This window comes from Oncorhynchus kisutch, unplaced genomic scaffold (genome assembly GCF_002021735.2).
Source record: "Oncorhynchus kisutch isolate 150728-3 unplaced genomic scaffold, Okis_V2 Okis09a-Okis19a_hom, whole genome shotgun sequence".
Lineage (NCBI taxonomy): Eukaryota > Metazoa > Chordata > Actinopteri > Salmoniformes > Salmonidae > Oncorhynchus > Oncorhynchus kisutch.
In genome coordinates, this window is record NW_022261985.1 from 9,680,109 (window position 1) to 9,702,653 (window position 22,545).

Below are 22,545 nucleotides of genomic sequence, written 5' to 3' on the forward strand. Positions count from 1 at the left end.
AATGTAGAGTGGTAATGTAGCTGTCCTCTGGCTGTGGTTCAATGTGAGGTGGTAATGTAGCTGTCCTCTGGCTGTGGTTTAATGTAGAGTGGTAATGTAGCTGTCCTCTGGCTGTGGTTCAATGTGAGGTGGTAATGTAGCTGTCCTCTGGCTGTGGTTTAATGTAGCTGTCCTCTGGCTGTGGGTCAATGTGGAGTAGTAATGTAGCTGTCCTCTGGCTGTGGGTCAATGTGGAGTAGTAATGTAGCTGTCCTCTGGCTGTGGGTCAATGTGGAGTAGTAATGTAGCTGTCCTCTGGCTGTGGTTTAATGTGAGGTGGTAATGTAGCTGTCCTCTGGCTGTGGTTTAATGTGAGGTGGTAATGTAGCTGTCCTCTGGCTGTGGTTCAATGTGAGGTGGTAATGTAGCTGTCCTCTGGCTGTGGTTCAATATAGAGTGGTAATGTAGCTGTCCTCTGGCTGTGGTTTAACGTAGAGTAGTAATGTAGCTGTCCTCTGGCTGTGGTTCAATGTAGCTGTCCTCTGGCTGTGGTTCAATGTAGAGTGGTAATGTAGCTGTCCCCTGGCTGTGGTTCAATGTGAGGTGGTAATGTAGCTGTCCCCTGGCTGTGGTTCAATGTAGAGTAGTAATTTAGCTGTCCTCTCGCTGTGGTTTAATGTGAGGTGGTAATGTAGCTGTCCTCTGGCTGTGGTTTAATGTAGAGTGGTAATGTAGCTGTCCTCTGGCTGTGGTTCAATGTGAGGTGGTAATGTAGCTGTCCTCTGGCTGTGGTTTAATGTAGCTGTCCTCTGGCTGTGGTTCAATGTGTAGTGGTAATGTAGCTGTCCTCTGGCTGTGGTTTAATGTAGCTGTCCTCTGGCTGTGGTTCAATGTGTAGTGATAATGTAGCTGTCCTCTGGCTGTGGTTTAATGTAGAGTAGTAATGTAGCTGTCCTCTGGCTGTGGTTTAATGTAGAGTAGTAATGTAGCTGTCCTCTGGCTGTGGTTCAATGTAGAGTAGTAATGTAGCTGTCCTCTGGCTGTGGTTCAATGTAACTGTCCTCTGGCTGTGGTTCAATGTAGCTGTCCTCTGGCTGTGGTTCAATGTAGCTGTCCTCTGGCTGTGGTTCAATGTGGAGTAGTAATGTAGCTGTCCTCTGGCTGTAGTTCAATGTGAGGTGGTAATGTACCTGTCCTCTGGCTGTGGTTCAATGTGGAGTAGTAATGTAGCTGTCCTCTGGCTGTGGTTCAATGTGGAGTAGTAATGTAGCTGTCCTGGTTCAATGTAGAGTAGTAATGTAGTTGTCCTCTGGATGTGGTTCAATGTAGCTGTCCTCTGGCTGTAGTTCAATCTGAGGTGGTAATGTAGCTGTCCTCTGGCTGTGGGTCAATGTGGAGTAGTAATGTAGCTGTCCTCTGGCTGTGGTTCAATGTGGAGTAGTAATGTAGCTGTCCTCTGGCTGTGGTTCAATGTGGAGTAGTAATGTAGCTGTCCTCTGGCTGTGGTTCAATGTAGGATAGTAATGTAGCTGTCCTCTGACTGTGGTTCAATGTAGAGTGGTAATGTAGCTTTCCTATGGCTGTGGTTCAATGTAGAGTGGTAATGTAGCTGTCCCCTGGCTGTGGTTCAATGTGAGGTGGTAATGTAGCTGTCCCCTGGCTGTGGTTCAATGTAGAGTAGTAATTTAGCTGTCCTCTCGCTGTGGTTTAATGTGAGGTGGTAATGTAGCTGTCCTCTGGCTGTGGTTTAATGTAGAGTGGTAATGTAGCTGTCCTCTGGCTGTGGTTCAATGTGAGGTGGTAATGTAGCTGTCCTCTGGCTGTGGTTTAATGTAGCTGTCCTCTGGCTGTGGTTCAATGTGTAGTGGTAATGTAGCTGTCCTCTGGCTGTGGTTTAATGTAGCTGTCCTCTGGCTGTGGTTCAATGTGTAGTGATAATGTAGCTGTCCTCTGGCTGTGGTTTAATGTAGAGTAGTAATGTAGCTGTCCTCTGGCTGTGGTTTAATGTAGAGTAGTAATGTAGCTGTCCTCTGGCTGTGGTTCAATGTAGAGTAGTAATGTAGCTGTCCTCTGGCTGTGGTTCAATGTAGCTGTCCTCTGGCTGTGGTTCAATGTAGCTGTCCTCTGGCTGTGGTTCAATGTAGCTGTCCTCTGGCTGTGGTTCAATGTGGAGTAGTAATGTAGCTGTCCTCTGGCTGTGGTTCAATGTGGAGTAGTAATGTAGCTGTCCTCTGGCTGTGGTTCAATGTAGGATAGTAATGTAGCTGTCCTCTGACTGTGGTTCAATGTAGAGTGGTAATGTAGCTTTCCTATGGCTGTGGTTCAATGTAGAGTAGTAATGTAGCTGTCCTCTGGCTGTGGTTCAATGTGGAGTAGTAATGTAGCTGTCCTCTGGCTGTGGTTCAATGTGGAGTAGTAATGTAGCTTTCCTCTGGCCGTGGTTCAATGTAGAGTTGTACTGAAGGACTTTCATTTCATAATAGCAGTTTGACAGTCGCATTTACTTCACTCTGTAATTCTCTGCAATTTCTTGGGGATTAATGATTAACCAGTTGAAGCAATTAAAACCAGTGTTTTGAACTATTATTTATACCAAATGTTTCAGGGTCCATTCAGATGGCCACACAGCTCTTCATCATCAACTACACAATAAGCTAGAAAATAGTTAGCTACGTTACAAACATCTTCAATCTCTAACGTTACTACAATATTTACGTCAGCTACGTTACAAACATCTTCAATCTCTAACGTTACTACAATATTTACGTCAGCTACGCTACCAACATCTTCAATCTCTCTAACGTTACTACAATATTTACGTCAGCTACGCTAGCAACATCTTCAATCTCTCTAGCGTTACTACAATATTTACGTCAGCTACGCTAGCAACATCTTCAATCTCTCTAGCGTTACTACAATATTTACGTCAGCTACGCTACCAACATCTTCAATCTCTCTAACGTTACTACAATATTTACGTCAGCTACGCTACCAACATCTTCAATCTCTCTAACGTTACTACAATATTTACGTCAGCTACGCTAGCAACATCTTTAATCTCCAATGTTACCACAATATTTACGTCAGCTACGCTAGCAACATCTTCAATCTCTCTAACGTTACTACAATATTTACGTCAGCTACGCTAGCAACATCTTCAATCTCTCTAACGTTACTACAATATTTAGGTCAGCTACGCTAGCAACATCTTCAATCTCTCTAACGTTACTACAATATTTAGGTCAGCTACGCTAGCAACATCTTCAATCTCTCTAACGTTACTACAATATTTACGTCAGCTACACTAGCAACATCTTCAATCTCTCTAACGTTACTACAATATTTACGTCAGCTACGCTAGCAACATCTTCAATCTCTCTAACGTTACTATATTTACGTCAGCTACGCTACCAACATCTTCAATCTCTCTAACGTTACTATATTTACGTCAGCTACGCTACCAACATCTTCAATCTCTCTAACGTTACTACAATATTTACGTCAGCTACACTACACACATCTTTAATCTCCAATGTTACCACAATAAAGAACAATGACTTGTGTTTGAAACGTGTTTTTAATGAACATCAAGGCAAGCTTACAACATTGTTCATTCAATTTGTAGTAAATGCTTTATCTAGATTCTTTACATCCACTGGTTCACAAGATGACAGCTTGGTTTGCTGGTTTATTGAATTACCATACTATAATTTCCATTTAAAATGGACAAAAATACAAATTTCTCAGGCAAGAATTTTGCAAAGACTGTCTGGGAGTGATCTAAGTGAGGGGGAAATGGAAAACGAGCTTTTATTGGCAGAGAGGTTTGGAACTCTTTTTGTTATTGGTCCAATTTACCGCATTGTGATGTCACCATGGAAAGCCGATTTTAGATGCTGATTAGAAGGTCCTGTTGATATCTTTTTTTTTTTTTCAACTAGAAACTATCAGGAAATAAAATGGATGAAATGTTTTCTCTTTAAGTGTTAGTTTCATCAACTGTTGTACACTATGATATAAAACACTGAATTTGGACCACACTGGGTCTTTAAACAACACAAATGCCAATTAATTCAAATGTCAACACTCCATATAGCAAGCTTAATGTATAGCTAGCTAGCTAATGTTAGCTAGTCGGATAGCTTGTTAATGAGGGATTTTCGTAAATTAATGAAAAAAAAAAATTTGCATAATCGTTTGTCAAAATATTAACATATTCCTGTTTAAATGTACATCATTATTTGCATGATTTGTTATGACTTATATTTGCTTCCATCCTAGTATAGGAATACTCATCCACAGATAAAAGCCCATTACAATCGGCTTTGATTTGTAATCAACCTTTTTCCCAAATATCAATACGGAATGTTTCAATGTCACTGAATTGGCACCAGGAGTCTGGAGGAGTTACAGAGTGACCCTACTATTGTTCTTCACTTTGTCATCCTCGACCCGCCTTTCTCTTTCCTCATTTCCTCTCCTGGCCGGAGTGGGAATAGGCCACCCGTTATACCCCTATAAATGGCACCCTATTCCCTACGTAGTGCACTACTTTAGACCAGAATGGCACCCTATTCCCTACGTAGTGCACTACTTTAGACCAGAATGGCACCCTATTCCCTACATGGTGCACTACTTTAGACCAGAATGGCACCCTATTCCCTACGTAGTGCACTACTTTAGACCAGAATGGCACCCTATTCCCTATGAAGTGCACTACTTTCTAAAGTACTTTATAGGGAACGTGGGTGTTGTTTGGGACGGAGCCTCACTCTCTCCTCTGTTTATTTCAAATAGCTCTGAATAGTACAATCACAGAGGATATTACAGCAGGTTTTTAACGAGTTGCAAAGCCTTTAACAACTGCTGTGTTGGTTTTCTGGGGCTGCAGGACGATTCAAACAGGCTAATTAACTTTACATCACACTACTGTCCCAAATGTGATCCTATTTATTCCCTATATAGGGCACCTCCTTTAGAAGTAGTGCACTATAAAGGGTATAGGTTGCCATTTTTTTTATTTGTTTATTTTTCATTAGCATCGTCGCTAACGGCTACAGAAAGGGGTAGACAAACGGGCGCACACAGACAGGGGTATTCTTGGGATCTGGCCTCTTCGAATCAAAGTTTATTTGTCACGTGTCCCGAATACAACGGGTACGTTGTATAACCAACAGTGCAAAAAGTTATTAGGTGATATATAAACAACAGTGAAAAATAACAGTAGCGAGGCTCTATACAGTAGAGAGGCTCTATACAGTAGAGAGGCTCTATACAGTAGAGGCTCTATACAGTAGAGAGGCTCTATACAGTAGAGAGGCTCTATACAGTAGAGAGGCTATATACAGTAGAGGGGCTATATACAGTAGAGAGGCTATATACAGTAGAGAGGCTATATACAGTAGAGAGGCTCTATACAGTAGAGGGGCTATATACAGTAGAGAGGCTCTATACAGTAGAGAGGCTCTATACAGTAGAGAGGCTCTATACAGTAGAGAGGCTCTATACAGTAGAGAGGCTCTATACAGTAGAGAGGCTCTATACAGTAGAGAGGCTATATACAGTAGAGAGGCTGTATACAGTAGAGAGGCTGTATACAGTAGAGAGGCTGTATACAGTAGAGAGGCTCTATACAGTAGCGAGGTTATATACAGTAGCGAGGTTATATACAGACACCGGTTAGTCAGGCTGATTGAGGTAGTATGTACATGTGGATATGGTTAAAGTGACTATGCATATATGATGAACAGAGAGTAGCAGTAGCGTAAAGGAGGGGTTGGTGGGTGGTGGGACACAATGCAGATAGCCCGGTTAGCCAATGTGCTGGAACTCTGGTTGGTCGGGCCAATTGAGGTAGTATGTACATGAGTGTATAGTTAAAGTGACTGTGCATATATGATAAACAGACAGTAGCAGTAGCTTAAAATAGGGGTTGGGGTTTGGGGGGGGGGGGCGGCACAATATGCAAATTGTTCAGGTAGCCATTTGTTTACCTGTTCAGGAGTATTATGGCTTGGGGGTAAAAACTGTTGAGAAGCCTTTTGGTCCTAGACTTGGCACTCCGGTACCGCTTGCCATGCGGTAGTAGAGAGAACAGTCTATGACTGGGGTGGCTGGGGTCTTTGACAATTTTTAGGGCCTTCCTCTGACACCACCTATTATATAGGTCCTGGATGGCAGGCAGTATAGCCCCAGTGATGTACTGGGCCATACGTACTACCCTCTCTAGTGTCTTGCGGTCGGAGGCCGAGCAGTGATGCAACCAGTCAGGAAGCTGTCGATGTTGCAACTGTAGAACATTTTGAGGATCTGAGGACCCACGACAAATCTTCAAATCTTTGGAAAATTATATAATTTTTTGTTGATTTAGTTGATGTCCTGCTAGCTTCAACACATTTAGGTGATGTCCTGCTAGCTTCAACACATTTAGGTGATGTCCTGCTAGCTTCATCACATTTAGGTGATGTCCTGCTAGCTTCAGTACATTTAGGTGATGTCCTGCTAGCTTCATCACATTTAGGTGATATCCTACTAGCTTCAGTACATTTAGGTGATATCCTACTAGCTTCAGTACATTTAGGTGATATCCTACTAGCTTCAGTACATTTAGGTGATATCCTACTAGCTTCAGTACATTTAGGTGATGTCCTGCTAGCTTCAACACATTTAGGTGATGTCCTGCTAGCTTCAACACATTTAGGTGATGTCCTGCTAGCTTCATCACGTTTAGGTGATATCCTACTAGCTTCAGTACATTTAGGTGATGTCCTGCTAGCTTCATCACATTTAGGTGATATCCTACTAGCTTCAGTACATTTAGGTGATATCCTACTAGCTTCAGTACATTTAGGTGATGTCCTGCTAGCTTCAACACATTTAGGTGATGTCCTGCTAGCTTCAACACATTTAGGTGATGTCCTGCTAGCTTCATCACATTTAGGTGATATCCTACTAGCTTCAGTACATTTAGGTGATATCCTACTAGCTTCAGTACATTTAGGTGATGTCCTGCTAGCTTCAACACATTTAGGTGATGTCCTACTAGCTTCAATACATTTAGTTGATGTCCTGCTAGCTTCAGTACATTTAGGTGATGTCCTGCTAGCTTCAATACATTTAGGTGATGTCCTACTAGCTTTAACACATTTAGGTGATGTCCTACTAGCTTAGACACATTTAGGTGATGTCCTACTAGCTTTAACACATTTAGGTGATGTCCTACTAGCTTTAACACATTTAGGTGATGTCCTGCTAGCTTTAACACATTTAGGTGATGTCCTACTAGCTTCATCACATTTAGGCGATGTCCTGCTAGCTTCAATACATTTAGGTGATGTCCTGCTAGCTTCAATACATTTAGGTGATGTCCTACTAGCTTCAATACATTTAGTTGATGTCCTACTAGCTTCAATACATTTAGGTGATGTCCTGCTAGCTTCAACACATTTAGGTGATGTCCTGCTAGCTTCAACACATTTAGGCGATGTCCTGCTAGCTTCAACACATTTAGGTGATGTCCTGCTAGCTTCAATACATTTAGGTGATGTCCTACTAGCTTCATCACATTTAGGTGATGTCCTACTAGCTTCAGTACATTTAGGTGATGTCCTACTAGCTTAGACACATTTAGGTGATGTCCTACTAGCTTAGACACATTTAGGTGATGTCCTACTAGCTTCAATACATTTAGGTGATGTCCTACTAGCTTCAGTACATTTAGGTGATGTCCTGCTAGCTTAGACACATTTAGGTGATGTCCTACTAGCTTCAGTACATTTAGGTGATGTCCTGCTAGCTTCAATACATTTAGGCGATGTCCTGCTAGCTTCAACACATTTAGGTGATGTCCTGCTAGCTTCAACACATTTAGGTGATGTCCTGCTAGCTTCAACACATTTAGGTGATGTCCTGCTAGCTTCAGTACATTTAGGTGATGTCCGACTAGCTTCAGTACATTTAGGTGATGTCCGACTAGCTTCAGTACATTTAGGTGATGTCCGACTAGCTTCAGTACATTTAGGTGATGTCCTGCTAGCTTCAATAGTTAAATGTTTTAATATTGTTGACTTCTGTTTTAATGTCTGGATCCTGTCCGCGTTCTCCACAAAGCAGATCTTTCTAGGGGCCTACATTTGGGCCGCAGCCCCTGTTTGAACCCACTGTATGATATGCGTAACGCTAGTCACTGAGCCTACCTACTATAGTACAGGGATGTTGATGAACTAAGTGTGTTAGTGTTTCCTCCTGCAGCAGACGGTGTTTCCTGTGCTACTCCCCGATGTGAAGCAACCGTTGTCAGACATGGTGTTGTTTTTTTACGTGTTACATTTTTAGTCTGTTAAAGAGTCCCTATTCAATTTCCATGAAAAATCAATAGAGCTCTTCAATAATTCATGGAGGAACAAGTCCTAGTGGGGATCATCTTACCCATAGAAAAGACTCTCCCCCCCCCCCCCCCCCCCCCCCACATCCCAAATGGCAGCCTGTTTCCTATTTAGTGCACTACTTTTGACCAGGGTCCTATAGAACCCTATTCCCTATATATAGTGCACTACTTTAGACAAGGGCCCTATAGAACCCTATTCCCTATATATAGTGCACTACTTTAGACAAGGGCCCTATAGAACCCTATTCCCTATATATAGTGCACTACTTTTGACCAGGGCCCTATAGAACCCTATTCCCTATATATAGTGCACTACTTTTGACCAGGGCCCTATAGAACCCTATTCCCTATATATAGTCCACTACTTTTGACCAGGGCCCTATAGAACCCTATTCCCTATTTAGTGCACTACTTTTGACCAGAGCCCTGTGGACTATGATGGGAATAGGGTGCCATTTGGGACACAGCCACTGGCTGTGGGGCTGTTAGCACTAGGAGTAGTCTACTCCACACATCAGCCAGACACTAACAACACACAGTTAAGACCTGTGACTTGTAGTAGTCTACAGGGTGGATCTGAGTACAGCTTAGTGAAGGACTGTTAAGTGGTTGTCACAATATTGGTTTCTGTAGTGGCAGAATCCAATACTGGACAAGCTTGTTCCCTGAGACCAGAGACTCTCTGAGCGTCTCTTCCAGACGAGCTTGTTCCCTGAGACCAGAGACTCTCTGAGCGTCTCTTCCAGACAAGCTTGTTCCCTGAGACCAGAGACTCTCTGAGCGTCTCTTCCAGACAAGCTTGTTCCCTGAGACCAGAGGCTCTCTGAGCGTCTCTTCCAGACAAGCTTGTTCCCTGAGACCAGAGACTCTCTGAGCGTCTCTTCCAGACAAGCTTGTTCCCTGAGACCAGAGACTCTCTGAGCGTCTCTTCCAGACAAGCTTGTTCCCTGAGACCAGAGGCTCTCTGAGCGTCTCTTCCAGACAAGCTTGTTCCCTGAGACCAGAGGCTCTCTGAGCGTCTCTTCCAGACAAGCTTGTTCCCTGAGACCAGAGACTCTCTGAGCGTCTCTTCCAGACAAGCTTGTTCCCTGAGACCAGAGACTCTCTGAGCGTCTCTTCCAGACAAGCTTGTTCCCTGAGACCAGAGGCTCTCTGAGCGTCTCTTCCAGACAAGCTTGTTCCCTGAGACCAGAGACTCTCTGAGCGTCTCTTCCAGACGAGCTTGTTCCCTGAGACCAGAGGCTCTCTGAGCTTCTCTTCCAGACAAGCTTGTTCCCTGAGACCAGAGGCTCTCTGAGCTTCTCTTCCAGACAAGCTTGTTCCCTGAGACCATTGACTCTCTTCCAGACAAGCTTGTTCCCTGAGACCAGAGGCTCTCTGAGCTTCTCTTCCAGACAAGCTTGTTCCCTGAGACCATTGACTCTCTTCCAGACGAGCTTGTTCCCTGAGACCAGAGACTCTCTGAGCTTCTCTTCCAGACAAGCTTGTTCCCTGAGACCAGAGACTCTCTGAGCTTCTCTTCCAGACAAGCTTGTTCCCTGAGACCAGAGACTCTCTGAGCTTCTCTTCCAGACAAGCTTGTTCCCTGAGACCAGAGACTCTCTGAGCTTCTCTTCCAGACAAGCTTGTTCCCTGAGACCAGAGACTCTCTGAGCGTCTCTTCCAGACAAGCTTGTTCCCTGAGACCAGAGACTCTCTGAGCGTCTCTTCCAGACAAGCTTGTTCCCTGAGACCAGAGACTCTCTGAGCTTCTCTTCCAGACAAGCTTGTTCCCTGAGACCAGAGACTCTCTGAGCGTCTCTTCCAGAAAAGCTTGTTCCCTGAGACCCCGAGACTCTCTGAGCGTCTCTTCCAGACGAGCTTGTTCCCTGAGACCAGAGACCCCGAGACTTTCACTGGGGGCCGTGGGATTTTATGATTGGAATGTGATACAAAAAGAAGCAACAGCGGGCTTTAGGACCGTGCGGACACCTCCGAGCGGTCGGGTTGAATGTCTGGACTGTTTATCCGACTGGAATAATAATAATAATTATGTCCCCCCCCCCCCCACACACACTTCTAAAACCAAAGTTGTGGCCCTGAAACCACCGACTCTTGGACTCGTCTCATGATCAGTTCATGACACAGACACTCTGAGGCTTGAAATTTCCTCCTCTGTTCTCTGTCATATCTCACTTATTCTAATTTCTCTTTCTCTCTCTCTCTCTTTCTGTCCTCCCTATTAGGTCTACCACAGATGCCTCCCTCCTCCAGGTCAGCCCCCACAGCAGAGCTCTGTCCCAGTCCTTTGAGAACCTGCTGGATGATGCCACCTTCGGACTTATTACGGTACAACCTCACACCCTAGTGTACACCTGTCTCCTCACACCCTAGTGTCCACCTGCCTCCTCACACCCTAGTGTACACCTGCCTCCTCACACCCTAGTTTACACCTACCTCCTCACACCCTACTGTACACCTGCCCCCTCACACCCTAGTGTACACCTGCCTCCTCACACCCCACACACCTGCCCCCTCACACCCTAGTGTACACCTGCCCCCTCACACCCTAGTGTACACCTGCCCCTCACACCCTAGTGTACACCTGCCCCCTCACACCCTAGTGTACACCTGCCCCCTCACACCCTAGTGTACACCTGCCCCCTCACACCCTAGTGTACACCTGCCCCCTCACACCCTAATGTACACCTGCCCCCTCACACCCTAATGTACACCTGCCCCCTCACACCCTAATGTACACCTGCCCCCTCACACCCTAGTGTACACCTGCCCCCTCACACCCTAGTGTACACCTGCCCCCTCACACCCTAGTGTACACCTGCCCCCTCACACCCTAGTGTACACCTGCCCCCTCACACCCTAGTGTACACCTGCCCCCTCACACCCTAGTGTACACCTGCCCCCTCACACCCTAGTGTACACCTGCCCCCTCACACCCTAGTGTACACCTGCCCCCTCACACCCTAGTGTACACCTGCCCCCTCACACCCTAGTGTACACCTGCCCCCTCACACCCTAGTGTACACCTGCCCCCTCACACCCTAATGTACACCTGCCCCCTCACACCCTAATGTACACCTGCCCCCTCACACCCTAATGTACACCTGCCCCCTCACACCCTAGTGTACACCTGCCCCCTCACACCCTAGTGTACACCTGCCCCCTCACACCCTAGTGTACACCTGCCCCCTCACACCCTAGTGTACACCTGCCCCCTCACACCCTAGTGTACACCTGCCCCCTCACACCCTAGTGTACACCTGCCCCCTCACACCCTAGTGTACACCTGCCCCCTCACACCCTAGTGTACACCTGCCCCCTCACACCCTAGTGTACACCTGCCCCCTCACACCCTAGTGTACACCTGCCCCCTCACACCCTAGTGTACACCTGCCCCCTCAGACCCTAGTGTACACCTGCCCCCTCACACCCTAGTGTACACCTGCCCCCTCACACCCTAGTGTACACCTGCCCCCTCACACCCTAGTGTACACCTGCCCCCTCACACCCTAGTGTACACCTGGCCCCTCACACCCTAGTGTACACCTGGCCCCTCACACCCTAGTGTACACCTGGCCCCCTCACACCCTAGTGTACACCTGCCCCCTCACACCCTAGTGTACACCTGCCCCCTCACACCCTAGTGTACACCTGCCCCCTCACACCCTAGTGTACACCTGGCCCCTCACACCCTAGTGTCCACCTGGCCCCTCACACCCTAGTGTCCACCTGCCCCCTCAGACCCTAGTGTACACCTGCCCCTCAGACCCTAGTGTACACCTGCCCCCTCACACCCTAGTGTCCACCTGCCTCCTCACACCCTAGTGTACACCTGCCCCCTCACACCCTAGTGTACACCTGCCCCCTCACACCCTAGTGTACACCTGGCCCCTCACACCCTAGTGTACACCTGGCCCCTCACACCCTAGTGTACACCTGGCCCCTCACACCCTAGTGTACACCTGGCCCCTCACACCCTAGTGTACACCTGGCCCCTCACACCCTAGTGTACACCTGGCCCCTCACACCCTAGTGTACACCTGGCCCCTCACACCCTAGTGTACACCTGGCCCCTCACACCCTAGTGTACACCTGGCCCCTCACACCCTAGTGTACACCTGGCCCCTCACACCCTAGTGTACACCTGGCCCCTCACACCCTAGTGTACACCTGGCCCCTCACACCCTAGTGTACACCTGGCCCCTCACACCCTAGTGTACACCTGCCAGCCGGCCTCTGTACGGCCTCCTCCCAGCCGGTCCTCTGTACGGCCTCCTCCCAGCCAGGCTCTGTACGGCCTCCTCCCAGCCAGGCTCTGTACGGCCTCCTCCCAGCCAGGCTCTGTACGGCCTCCTCCCAGCCAGGCTCTGTACGGCCTCCTCCCAGCCAGGCTCTGTACGGTACTCCTCCCAGCCAGGCTCTGTACGGTACTCCTCCCAGCCAGGCTCTGTACGGCCTCCTCCCAGCCGGTCCTCTGTACGGCCTCCTCCCAGCCGGTCCTCTGTACGGCCTCCTCCCAGCCAGGCTCTGTACGGCCTCCTCCCAGCCAGGCTCTGTACGGCCTCCTCCCAGCCAGGCTCTGTACGGCCTCCTCCCAGCCAGGCTCTGTACGGCCTCCTCCCAGCCAGGCTCTGTACGGCCTCCTCCCAGCCAGGCTCTGTACGGTACTCCTCCCAGCCAGGCTCTGTACGGCCTCCTCCCAGCCAGGCTCTGTACGGCCTCCTCCCAGCCAGGCTCTATACTGTCTCAGGGTTCACAGAACAACTCTGCTGTTATTTTAATGAGTTTGTTCTGAGCAGGGCAGTGACTTAATGAGAGCAGCATATTTGTTGGTTTGTTTTATGAGGACTCTCTGAAAGCCTGGGTAGGAAAAATGAAATATGCCCCAAATGGCACCCTATCCCCTTTATAGTCCATAGGGCTCTGGACTAAAGTAGTGCACTACATAGGGAAAGGGGCTCTGGTCTAAAGTAGTGCACTATATAGGGCTCTGGTCTAAAGTAGTGCACTAAATAGGGAATAGGGCTCTGGACTAAAGTAGTGCACTATATAGGGCTCTGGACTAAAGTAGTGCACTATATAGGGAATAGGGCTCTGATCTAAAGTAGTGCACTATATAGGGAATAGGGTTCCATAGGGCTCTGGTCTAAAGTAGTGTACTATATAGGGAATAGGGCTCTGGTCTAAAGTAGTGCACTATATAGGTAATAGGGCTCTGGACTAAAGTAGTGTACTATATAGGGAATAGTGCCCTGGTCTAATGTAGTGTACTGTATAGGGAATAGGGCTCTGGTCTAAAGTAGTGCACTATATAGGGAATAGGGCTCTGGACTAAAGTAGTGTACTATATAGGGAATAGGGCTCTGGTCTAAAGTAGTGTACTATATAGGGAATAGGGCCCTGGTCTAATGTAGTGTACTATATAGGGAATAGGGCTCTGGACTAAAGTAGTGTACTATATAGGGAATAGGGCTCTGGTCTAAAGTAGTGTACTATATAGGGAATAGGGCCCTGGTCTAATGTAGTGTACTATATAGGGAATAGGGCTCTGGTCTAAAGTAGTGCACTATATAGGGAATAGGGCTCTGGTCTAAAGTAGTGCACTATATAGGGAATAGGGCTCTGGTCTAAAGTAGTGCACTATAACTGGTTAATAAAGGGGGGGTTACAGGGGGGGGGGGGTACATGCTCTGAATAGAGGAGAACTGGGTAATAAAGGGGGGGGGGGTACAATAGAGGAGAACTGGGTAATAAAGGGGGGGGGGTACAATAGAGGAGAACTGGGTAATAAAGGGGGGGGGGTACAATAGAGGAGAACTGGGTAATAAAGGGGGGGGGTACAATAGAGGAGAACTGGGTAATAAAGGGGGGGGGTACAATAGAGGAGAACTGGGTAATAAAGGGGGGGGGGTACAATAGAGGAGAACTGGGTAATAAAGGGGGGGGGGGTACAATAGAGGAGAACTGGGTAATAAAGGGGGGGGGTACAATAGAGGAGAACTGGGTAATAAAGGGGGGGGGGTACAATAGAGGAGAACTGGGTAATAAAGGGGGGGGTACAATAAAGGAGAACTAGGTAATAAAGGGGGGGGTACAATAGAGGAGAACTGGGTAATAAACTTCGTACGCCATCAGCACCAGGCTACATGGCCAGCGGACAGAGGGAATAGTTGGCAGGAGTTGTTTTTTTAGGTCGCCTCAGGGACTTTTAATTGCGTATCATTTATCTATTGTCCTTCTCGTTGACATTCTGACTCTTGTAATAAAAAATCATTTTTTTCCCTGTTTGAAATAGAACCTCCGTCAGGTCTCAGTGTTATCCTTTATAATTAAACGTGGGCCGTGCCTCAGCTCCCTCCCAACCAACCGGGGGCATGTTTTTAACAGAGTCTGGTAATGCATTGTGGGCAGATAACAGGCCTAACTGTGGTGGTACATTTGTTTTAGATCCCGACTGTGTTATGGAATAGCAGCGACATCTCATAGACATTAGCTTGGCTGCCGAGGCTGCCTGTCTGAGTGGGAGTACTGTACTCATTATCATTAAGGTTCAGGGTGCCTCCCTCCCGGCCCAGCCTCCTCTCTCCTGCTCTATATCAGTATTACAGGAGCCATTTAGTAGAGCAGGAGGAGTGGATTGTGGAGGAGAAGCTAATGAGCCTTGACTTGCTAATAACATTGGGTGGCCTCTCTTCTCAAAAGGGGTTAACGCTGCTGGAATGTTGTTTTCTAATGTGACTCATAAAAAAAATATCCAATTGCAAAGATGAATGAGCAGCGTCTCAGCCGGCCGGTAACCAACGTCAGGAGAAATAGATTGGCCTCTTTTCTGTCTTTGATTCCTGTGGTACTTTTTGTAGCGAGAGTAAAAATAAAATAATAGAGTCCTTGAAAAGCATTAGTTTTCTTGGTGATGTGATATTGTTGGCTTTTACTTCTTCGTAGTAAGAGTACGCAGTGTGGAGAGTTGAAAGTGTAAGAGTACGCAGTGTGGACAGTTGAAAGTGTAAGAGTACGCAGTGTGGACAGTTGAAAGTGTAAGAGTACGCAGTGTGGACAGTTGAAAGTGTAAGAGTACGCAGTCTGGACAGTTGAAAGTGTAAGAGTACGCAGTCTGGACAGTTGAAAGTGTAAGAGTAAGCAGTCTGGAGAGTTGAAAGTGTAAGAGTACGCAGTCTGGAGAGTTGAAAGTGTTCCAGGCAGTGGGGGGCCAGGGGAGGGGGGGGGGGGGCTACTAGGTTGGGCGTCTGAGATGATGACCGATGCTGTTGTGCTTTTGAGATGCTTTCACACGTTGCTTTTGATGAAAATCGAAAGTTAAAATGTGCAGTAAGTCATCTGGCTCTGGGCACTTCCTAATGTAACATTTCACACCTATTTTAAGGTGAAAATAGCATGGCTAAAATAAGCTTGTGTCATCTTAGTGTTTATAATGAGACTGCAGCTAAACTACATCTGTCTGGTGCCACAGCGTTAACAATGACCTCCTTCATGACCTCTTCCCTGTCATCCCTCTCCTCTCCTTCTCCCTCTCTCCTCCTCTCTCCTTCTCCCTCTCTCCTTCTCCTCCTCTCTCCTTCTCCCTCTCTCCTCCTCTCCTTCTCCCTCTCTCCTCCTCTCTCCTTCTCCCTCTCTCCTTCTCCTCCTCTCTCCTCCTCTCTCCTTCTCCCTCTCTCCTCCTCTCTCCTCCCTCTCTCCTTCTCCCTCTCTCCTCCTCTCTCCTCCTCTCTCCTCCCCTCTCCTTCTCCCTCTCTCCTCCTCTCTCCTTCTCCCTCTCTCCTTCTCCTCCTCTCTCCTTCTCCCTCTCTCCTCCTCTCCTTCTCCCTCTCTCCTCCTCTCCTTCTCCCTCTCTCCTCCTCTCTCCTCCCTCTCTCCTTCTCCCTCTCTCCTCTCGTCCCCCCAATCTTCTTCCTTTTTCCTCTACTCTCTCGCTCTCTCCCCTGTTCCGCTTTACTCCCTCTCTCCCCCAACCAACTCTCTCTCTCCCCCACCTCCCCAACAGAAGTTTTCTCAGGACCCAGTCACCACTACGCTGGGTGGTTTCTCCAAGGTGACCAACTACCTGTTTGATGCGTTCCGGAGTCCAGACACGGTGCTACTGAAGCAGAGGCCTGTCGGGGAGGTGGCTGACCTGCTGAATGAGGCCATACCTGGTCTGGACATCAACCAGCTGGAGGAACCAGGCTTTGAGGTTATCACCAGGGTGAGTCAGAGTAGACACTGGGAATGAACGCACATACTCACATACACTCACTCTGGAACTTAAAAATGGCGCCGGAAGTAATGGAAGCAGTTTTACTTGCGCCCAAACAATTGTGCCATTATGTGGTTTTTTTCTTGTGTTATTTGTAACTTATTTTGTACATGATGTTTCTGCAACTGTATTTTACGGCAAAAAACGATCTTCTAGATATCAGGACAGAGATCACTCACCTCGGATTAGACAAAGAGCTTCTGGATATCAGGACAGAGATCACTCACCTCGGATTAGACAAAGAGCTTCTGGATATCAGGACAGAGATCACTCACCTCGGATTAGACAAAGAGCTTCTGGATATCAGGACAGAGATCACTCACCTCGGATTAGACAAAGAGCTTCTGGATATCAGGACAGAGATCACTCACCTCGGATTAGACAAAGAGCTTCTGGATATCAGGACAGAGATCACTCACCTCGGATTAGACAAAGAGCTTCTGGACATCAGGACAGAGATCACTCACCTCGGATTAGACAAAGAGCTTCTGGATATCAGGACAGAGATCACTCACCTCGGATTAGACAAAGAGCTTCTGGATATCAGGACAGCGATCACTCACCTCGGATTAGACAAAGAGCTTCTGGATATCAGGACAGCGATCACTCACCTCGGATTAGACAAAGAGCTTCTGGATATCAGGACAGCGATCACTCACCTCGGATTAGACAAAGAGCTTCTGGACATCAGGACAGCGATCACTCACCTCGGATTAGACAAAGAGCTTCTGGATATCAGGACAGCGATCACTCACCTTGGATTAGACAAAGAGCTTCTGGATATCAGGACAGCGATCACTCACCTTGGATTAGACAAAGAGCTTCTGGATATCAGGACAGCGATCACTCACCTCGGATTAGACTAAGAGCTTCTGGACATCAGGACAGCGATCACTCACCTCGGATTAGACTAAGAGCTTCTGGATATATATATATTTTTTATTTTTTTACCTTTATTTAACCAGGCAAGTCAGTTAAGAACACATTCTTATTTTCAATGACGGCCTAGGAACAGTGGGTTAACTGCCTGTTCAGGGGCAGAACGACAGATTTGTACCTTGTCAGCTCAGGGGTTTGAACTCACAACCTTCCGGTTACTAGTCCAACGCTCTAACCACAGATCAGGACAGAGATCACTCACCTCGGATTAGACAAAGATTTTTTTTCTTCAACAACACAGGACATTCTCCGAACACCCGACAAGGCCAACATCCCCGTTATTTGCAAGAGGAAGAGAGGACACAGAGCAGGATGCCTTGTGAGGATCCACAGAAGGTGCGTGGGAAAGCTGCCATTACCGTCAATACTACTCGCCAACGGGCAATCATTGGACAATAAATTAGACGAGGTACGATCACGAATATCCTATCAACGGGACATCAAAAACGGTAATATCCTATGTTTCACGGAATCGTGACTGAATGACAACATGGATATTCAGCTAGCGGGATATACGCTGCACCGGCAGGATAGAACAGCACACTCCGGGAAAACGAGGGGGGGGGGGGGGGGGGTCTGCGTATTTGTAAACAGCTGGTGCACGAAATGAAGTCTCTAGATTCTGCTCGCCTGAAGTAGAGTATATTGTGATAAATTGCAGGCCACACTACTTGCCTAGAGAGTTTTAAAGCTATAGTTTTCGTGGCTGTTTATTTACCACCACAGACAGATGCTGGCACTAAGACCACACTCAGTCAGCTGTATAAGGAAATAAGCAAACAGGAAACCACTCACCCAGAGGCGGCGCTCCTAGTGGCCGGAGACTTTAATGCAGGGAAATCAGTTCTACCAAATTTCTATCAACATGTTAAATGTGCAATCGGAGAGAGAAAAAAAATCTAGATCACCTGATCACCACACACATAGACGCGTACAAAGCTCTCCCTCGCCCTCCATTTGGTAAATCAGACCACAACTCTATCCTCCTGATTCCTGCTTACAAGCAAAAATTCAAGCAGGAAGCATCTGACTCGCACTATAAAAAAAGTGGTCAGATCAAGCAGATGCTGAGCTACAGGACTGTTTTGCATCACAGACTGGAACATGTTCCGGGATTCTTCCCATGGCATTGAGGAATTCACCACATCAGTCACCGGCTTTATCAATAAGTGCATTGAGGACGTCGTCCACACAGTGACAGAACGTACATACCACAACCAGAAGCCATGGACTACAGGTAACATTCGCACTGAGCTGAAGTGTAGAGCTGCCGCTTTCAAGGTGTGGGACTCTTAACCCGGAAGCTTATAAGAAATCCCGCTATGCCTCCGACGAACCTTCAAATAGGCAAAGCGTCAATACAGGGCTAAGATTGAATCATACTACACCGGCTCCGATGCTCGTGTTATGTGGCAGGGCTTGTGACATGAGCCTACCAGACGAGCTAAATCACCACTGTGTGATCATGCTCTCCGTAGCCAACGTAATACACAAGGCTGCGGGGCCAGATGGATTACCAGGACGTGTGCTCCGGGCATGTGTTGGCCCACTGGCAGTTGTCTTCACTGACATTTTCAACATGTCCCTGATTGAGTCTGTAATACCAACATGTTTCAAGCAGATCACCATAGTTCCTGTGCCCAAGAACGCAAAGGTAACCTCTCTAAATGACTATTGCCCCGTAGCACTCACATCTGTAGCCATGAAGTGCTTTGAAAGGCTGGTAATTGCTCACATCAACACCATTATCCCAGAAACCCTAGACCCATTCAAATTGGCATACCGCCCAAACAGATCCACAGATGATGCAATCTATATTGCACTCCACACTGCCCTTTCCCACCTGGACTGTATAGAGCCTCTACTGTATGTAGCCTCTCTACTGTATATAGCCTCTCTACTGTATATAGCCTCTCTACTGTATATAACCTCTCTACTGTATATAGCCTCTCTACTGTATATAGCCTCTCTACTGTATATAGCCTCGCTACTGTATATAGCCTCGCTACTGTATATAGCCTCCCTACTGTATATAGCCTCTCTACTGTGTATAACCTCTCTACTGTGTATAACCTCTCTACTGTATATAGCCTCGCTACTGTATATAGCCTCGCTACTGTATATAGCCTCTCTACTGTATATAGCCTCTCTACTGTATATAGCCTCTCTACTGTATATAGCCTCTCTACTGTATATAGCCTCTACTGTATAGAGCCTCTCTACTGTATATAACCTCTCTACTGTATATAGCCTCTCTACTGTATATAGCCTCTCTACTGTATATAGCCTCTCTACTGTATATAACCTCTCTACTGTATATAGCCTCTACTGTATATAGCCTCTACTGTATATAGCCTCTACTGTATATAGCCTCTCTACTGTATATAGCCTCTACTGTATATAACCTCTACTGTATATAACCTCTACTGTATATAGCCTCTCTACTGTATATAGCCTCTCTACTGTATATAGCCTCTCTACTGTATATAACCTCTCTACTGTATATAACCTCTCTATTGTATATAGCCTCTCTACTGTATATAGCCTCTCTACTGTATATAGCCTCTCTACTGTATATAACCTCTCTACTGTATATAACCTCTCTACTGTATATAACCTCTCTACTGTATATAGCCTCTCTACTGTATATAGCCTCTCTACTGTATATAACCTCTACTGTATATAGCCTCTCTACTGTATATAGCCTCTCTACTGTATATAACCTCTACTGTATATAACCTCTACTGTATATAGCCTCTCTACTGTATATAGCCTCTCTACTGTATATAGCCTCTCTACTGTATATAACCTCTCTACTGTATATAACCTCTCTACTGTATATAGCCTCTCTACTGTATATAGCCTCTCTACTGTATATAGCCTCTCTACTGTATATAGCCTCTCTACTGTATACAACCTCTCTACTGTATATAGCCTCTCTACTGTATATAGCCTCTCTACTGTATATAGCCTCTCTACTGTATATAGCCTCTCTACTGTATATAGCCTCTCTACTGTATATAGCCTCTCTACTGTATATAGCCTCTCTACTGTATATAGCCTCTCTACTGTATATAACCTCTCTACTGTATATAACCTCTCTACTGTATATAGCCTCTCCTGTATATAGCCTCTCTCCTGTATATAGCCTCTCTACTGTATATAGCCTCTCTACTGTATATAACCTCTCTACTGTATATAGCCTCTCTACTGTATATAGCCTCTCTACTGTATATAGCCTCTCTACTGTATATAACCTCTCTAATGTATATAACCTCTCTACTGTATATAGCCTCTCTACTGTATATAGCCTCTCTACTGATATATAGCCTCTCTACTGATATATAGCCTCTCTACTGTATATAGCCTCTCTACTGTATATAGCCTCTCTACTGTATATAGCCTCTCTACTGTATATAACCTCTCTACTGTATATAGCCTCTCTACTGTATAGAGCCTCTCTACTGTATATAGCCTCTCTACTGTATATAGCCTCTCTACTGTATATAACCTCTCTACTGTATATAGCCTCTCTACTGTATAGAGCCTCTACTGTATAGAGCCTCTCTACTGTATAGAGCCTCTCTACTGTATAGAGCCTCTACTGTATAGAGCCTCTCTACTGTATAGAGCCTCTCTACTGTATAGAGCCTCTACTGTATACTCTCCCTTTTTCCTCACGCAGACACAGCTCTACCGTCTGTCTCCATTAAACCAGGAGGTTGTGGTAACAGCCACCCAGTTCCTCTCTAATTGCCTCTCTGTTTTAATTAGAAGTGACCCTCTGCTCTCAGTGTTGCCAAGGCAACCCGCGCTGCTAGCTTGCCTCCTCTCCTCTCCACAGGTGTGGTTGAGTGTGATGTTGGATGACATGTGCTTTGCTAAACATAGGAGTAGTCACCCCACACAACCCACTCAGTGGAATGGCACCCAGAGTGGAACGGCAAAGTCACACTCGCTGTGCTTCTCAGAAACAGCTGGAAATGAGAAATCCACTTAAATGTGGTTTGAACTTTGTTTCTCAGTAGGTTTATAGGACAGTGTGGAGACATCGGTAGGTCTGCGGGACAGAGTGGGGGGGGCGTCGGTAGGTCTGTGGGACAGAGTGGGGGGGGCGTCGGTAGGTCTGTGGGACAGAGTGGGGGGGGACGTCGGTAGGTCTGTGGGACGGAGAGGGGGGGGACGTCGGTAGATCTGCGGGACGGAGTGGGGGGTGATGTTTGTAGGTCTGCGGGACAGAGTGGGGGCGGCGGGCAGGGTTAGGGGGAGGCGGCGGGCAGGGTTAGGGGGAGGCAGGGTTAGGGGGAGGCAGCAGGGTAGGGTTAGGGGGAGGCAGCAGGGTAGGGTTAGGGGGAGGCAGCAGGGTAGGGTTAGGGGGAGGCAGCAGGTAGGGTTAGGGGAGGCGGGAGGCAGGGTTAGGGGGAGGCAGCGGGTAGGGTTAGGGGGAGGCAGCGGTTAGGGTTAGGGGGAGGCAGGGGGTAGGGTTAGGGGGAGGCAGGTAGCCTCGCGTTTAAGAGCGTTGGACCAGTAACAGAAAGGTCTCTGGTTTGAATCCTCGAGCCGGCAAGGTGGACAAATCTGCAGTTCTGTCTTTGAGCAAAGCAGTTACCCTCAACAACAACTGCTCCCCAGGCAGCGACGACGTGGATTAACCTCAACTGTTGTCCTCAACTGACTAGGTCTCCCCTTTCAACATCTGGACTGTTGTCCTCAACTGACTAGGTCTCCCCTTTCAACATCTGGACTGTTGTCCTCAACTGACTAGGTCTCCCCTTTCAACATCTGGACTGTTGTCCTCAACTGACTAGGTCTCCCCTTTCAACATCAGGACTGTTGTCCTCAACTGACTACGTATCCCCTATCAGCGTCAGGACTGTTGTCCTCAACTGACTAGGTCTCCCCTTTCAACATCAGGACTGTTGTCCTCAACTGACTAGGTCTCCCCTTTCAACATCTGGACTGTTGTCCTCAACTGACTACGTATCCC

The 22,545-nt window shown here is 47.0% G+C and overlaps 1 protein-coding gene across 3 annotated transcripts in view; it reads left to right on the forward strand.

Annotated features, from left to right (window-relative positions):
- The window catches only part of LOC109886533 (TBC1 domain family member 15-like), a 101,681-nt gene that overhangs the window by 39,515 nt on the left and 39,621 nt on the right, over window positions 1–22,545 (forward strand). For all 3 annotated transcript variants that reach the window (XR_004207006.1, XR_004207007.1, XM_031815216.1), the window contains exons 6-7: window positions 10,591–10,693; window positions 16,368–16,568. Coding sequence is in view for 1 of the 3 variants with exons in the window: in XM_031815216.1 (XP_031671076.1) it covers window positions 10,591–10,693; window positions 16,368–16,568 (304 nt within the window). In the remaining 2 variants the exon portion in view is untranslated. The remainder of the gene's footprint in view (window positions 1–10,590; window positions 10,694–16,367; window positions 16,569–22,545) is intronic.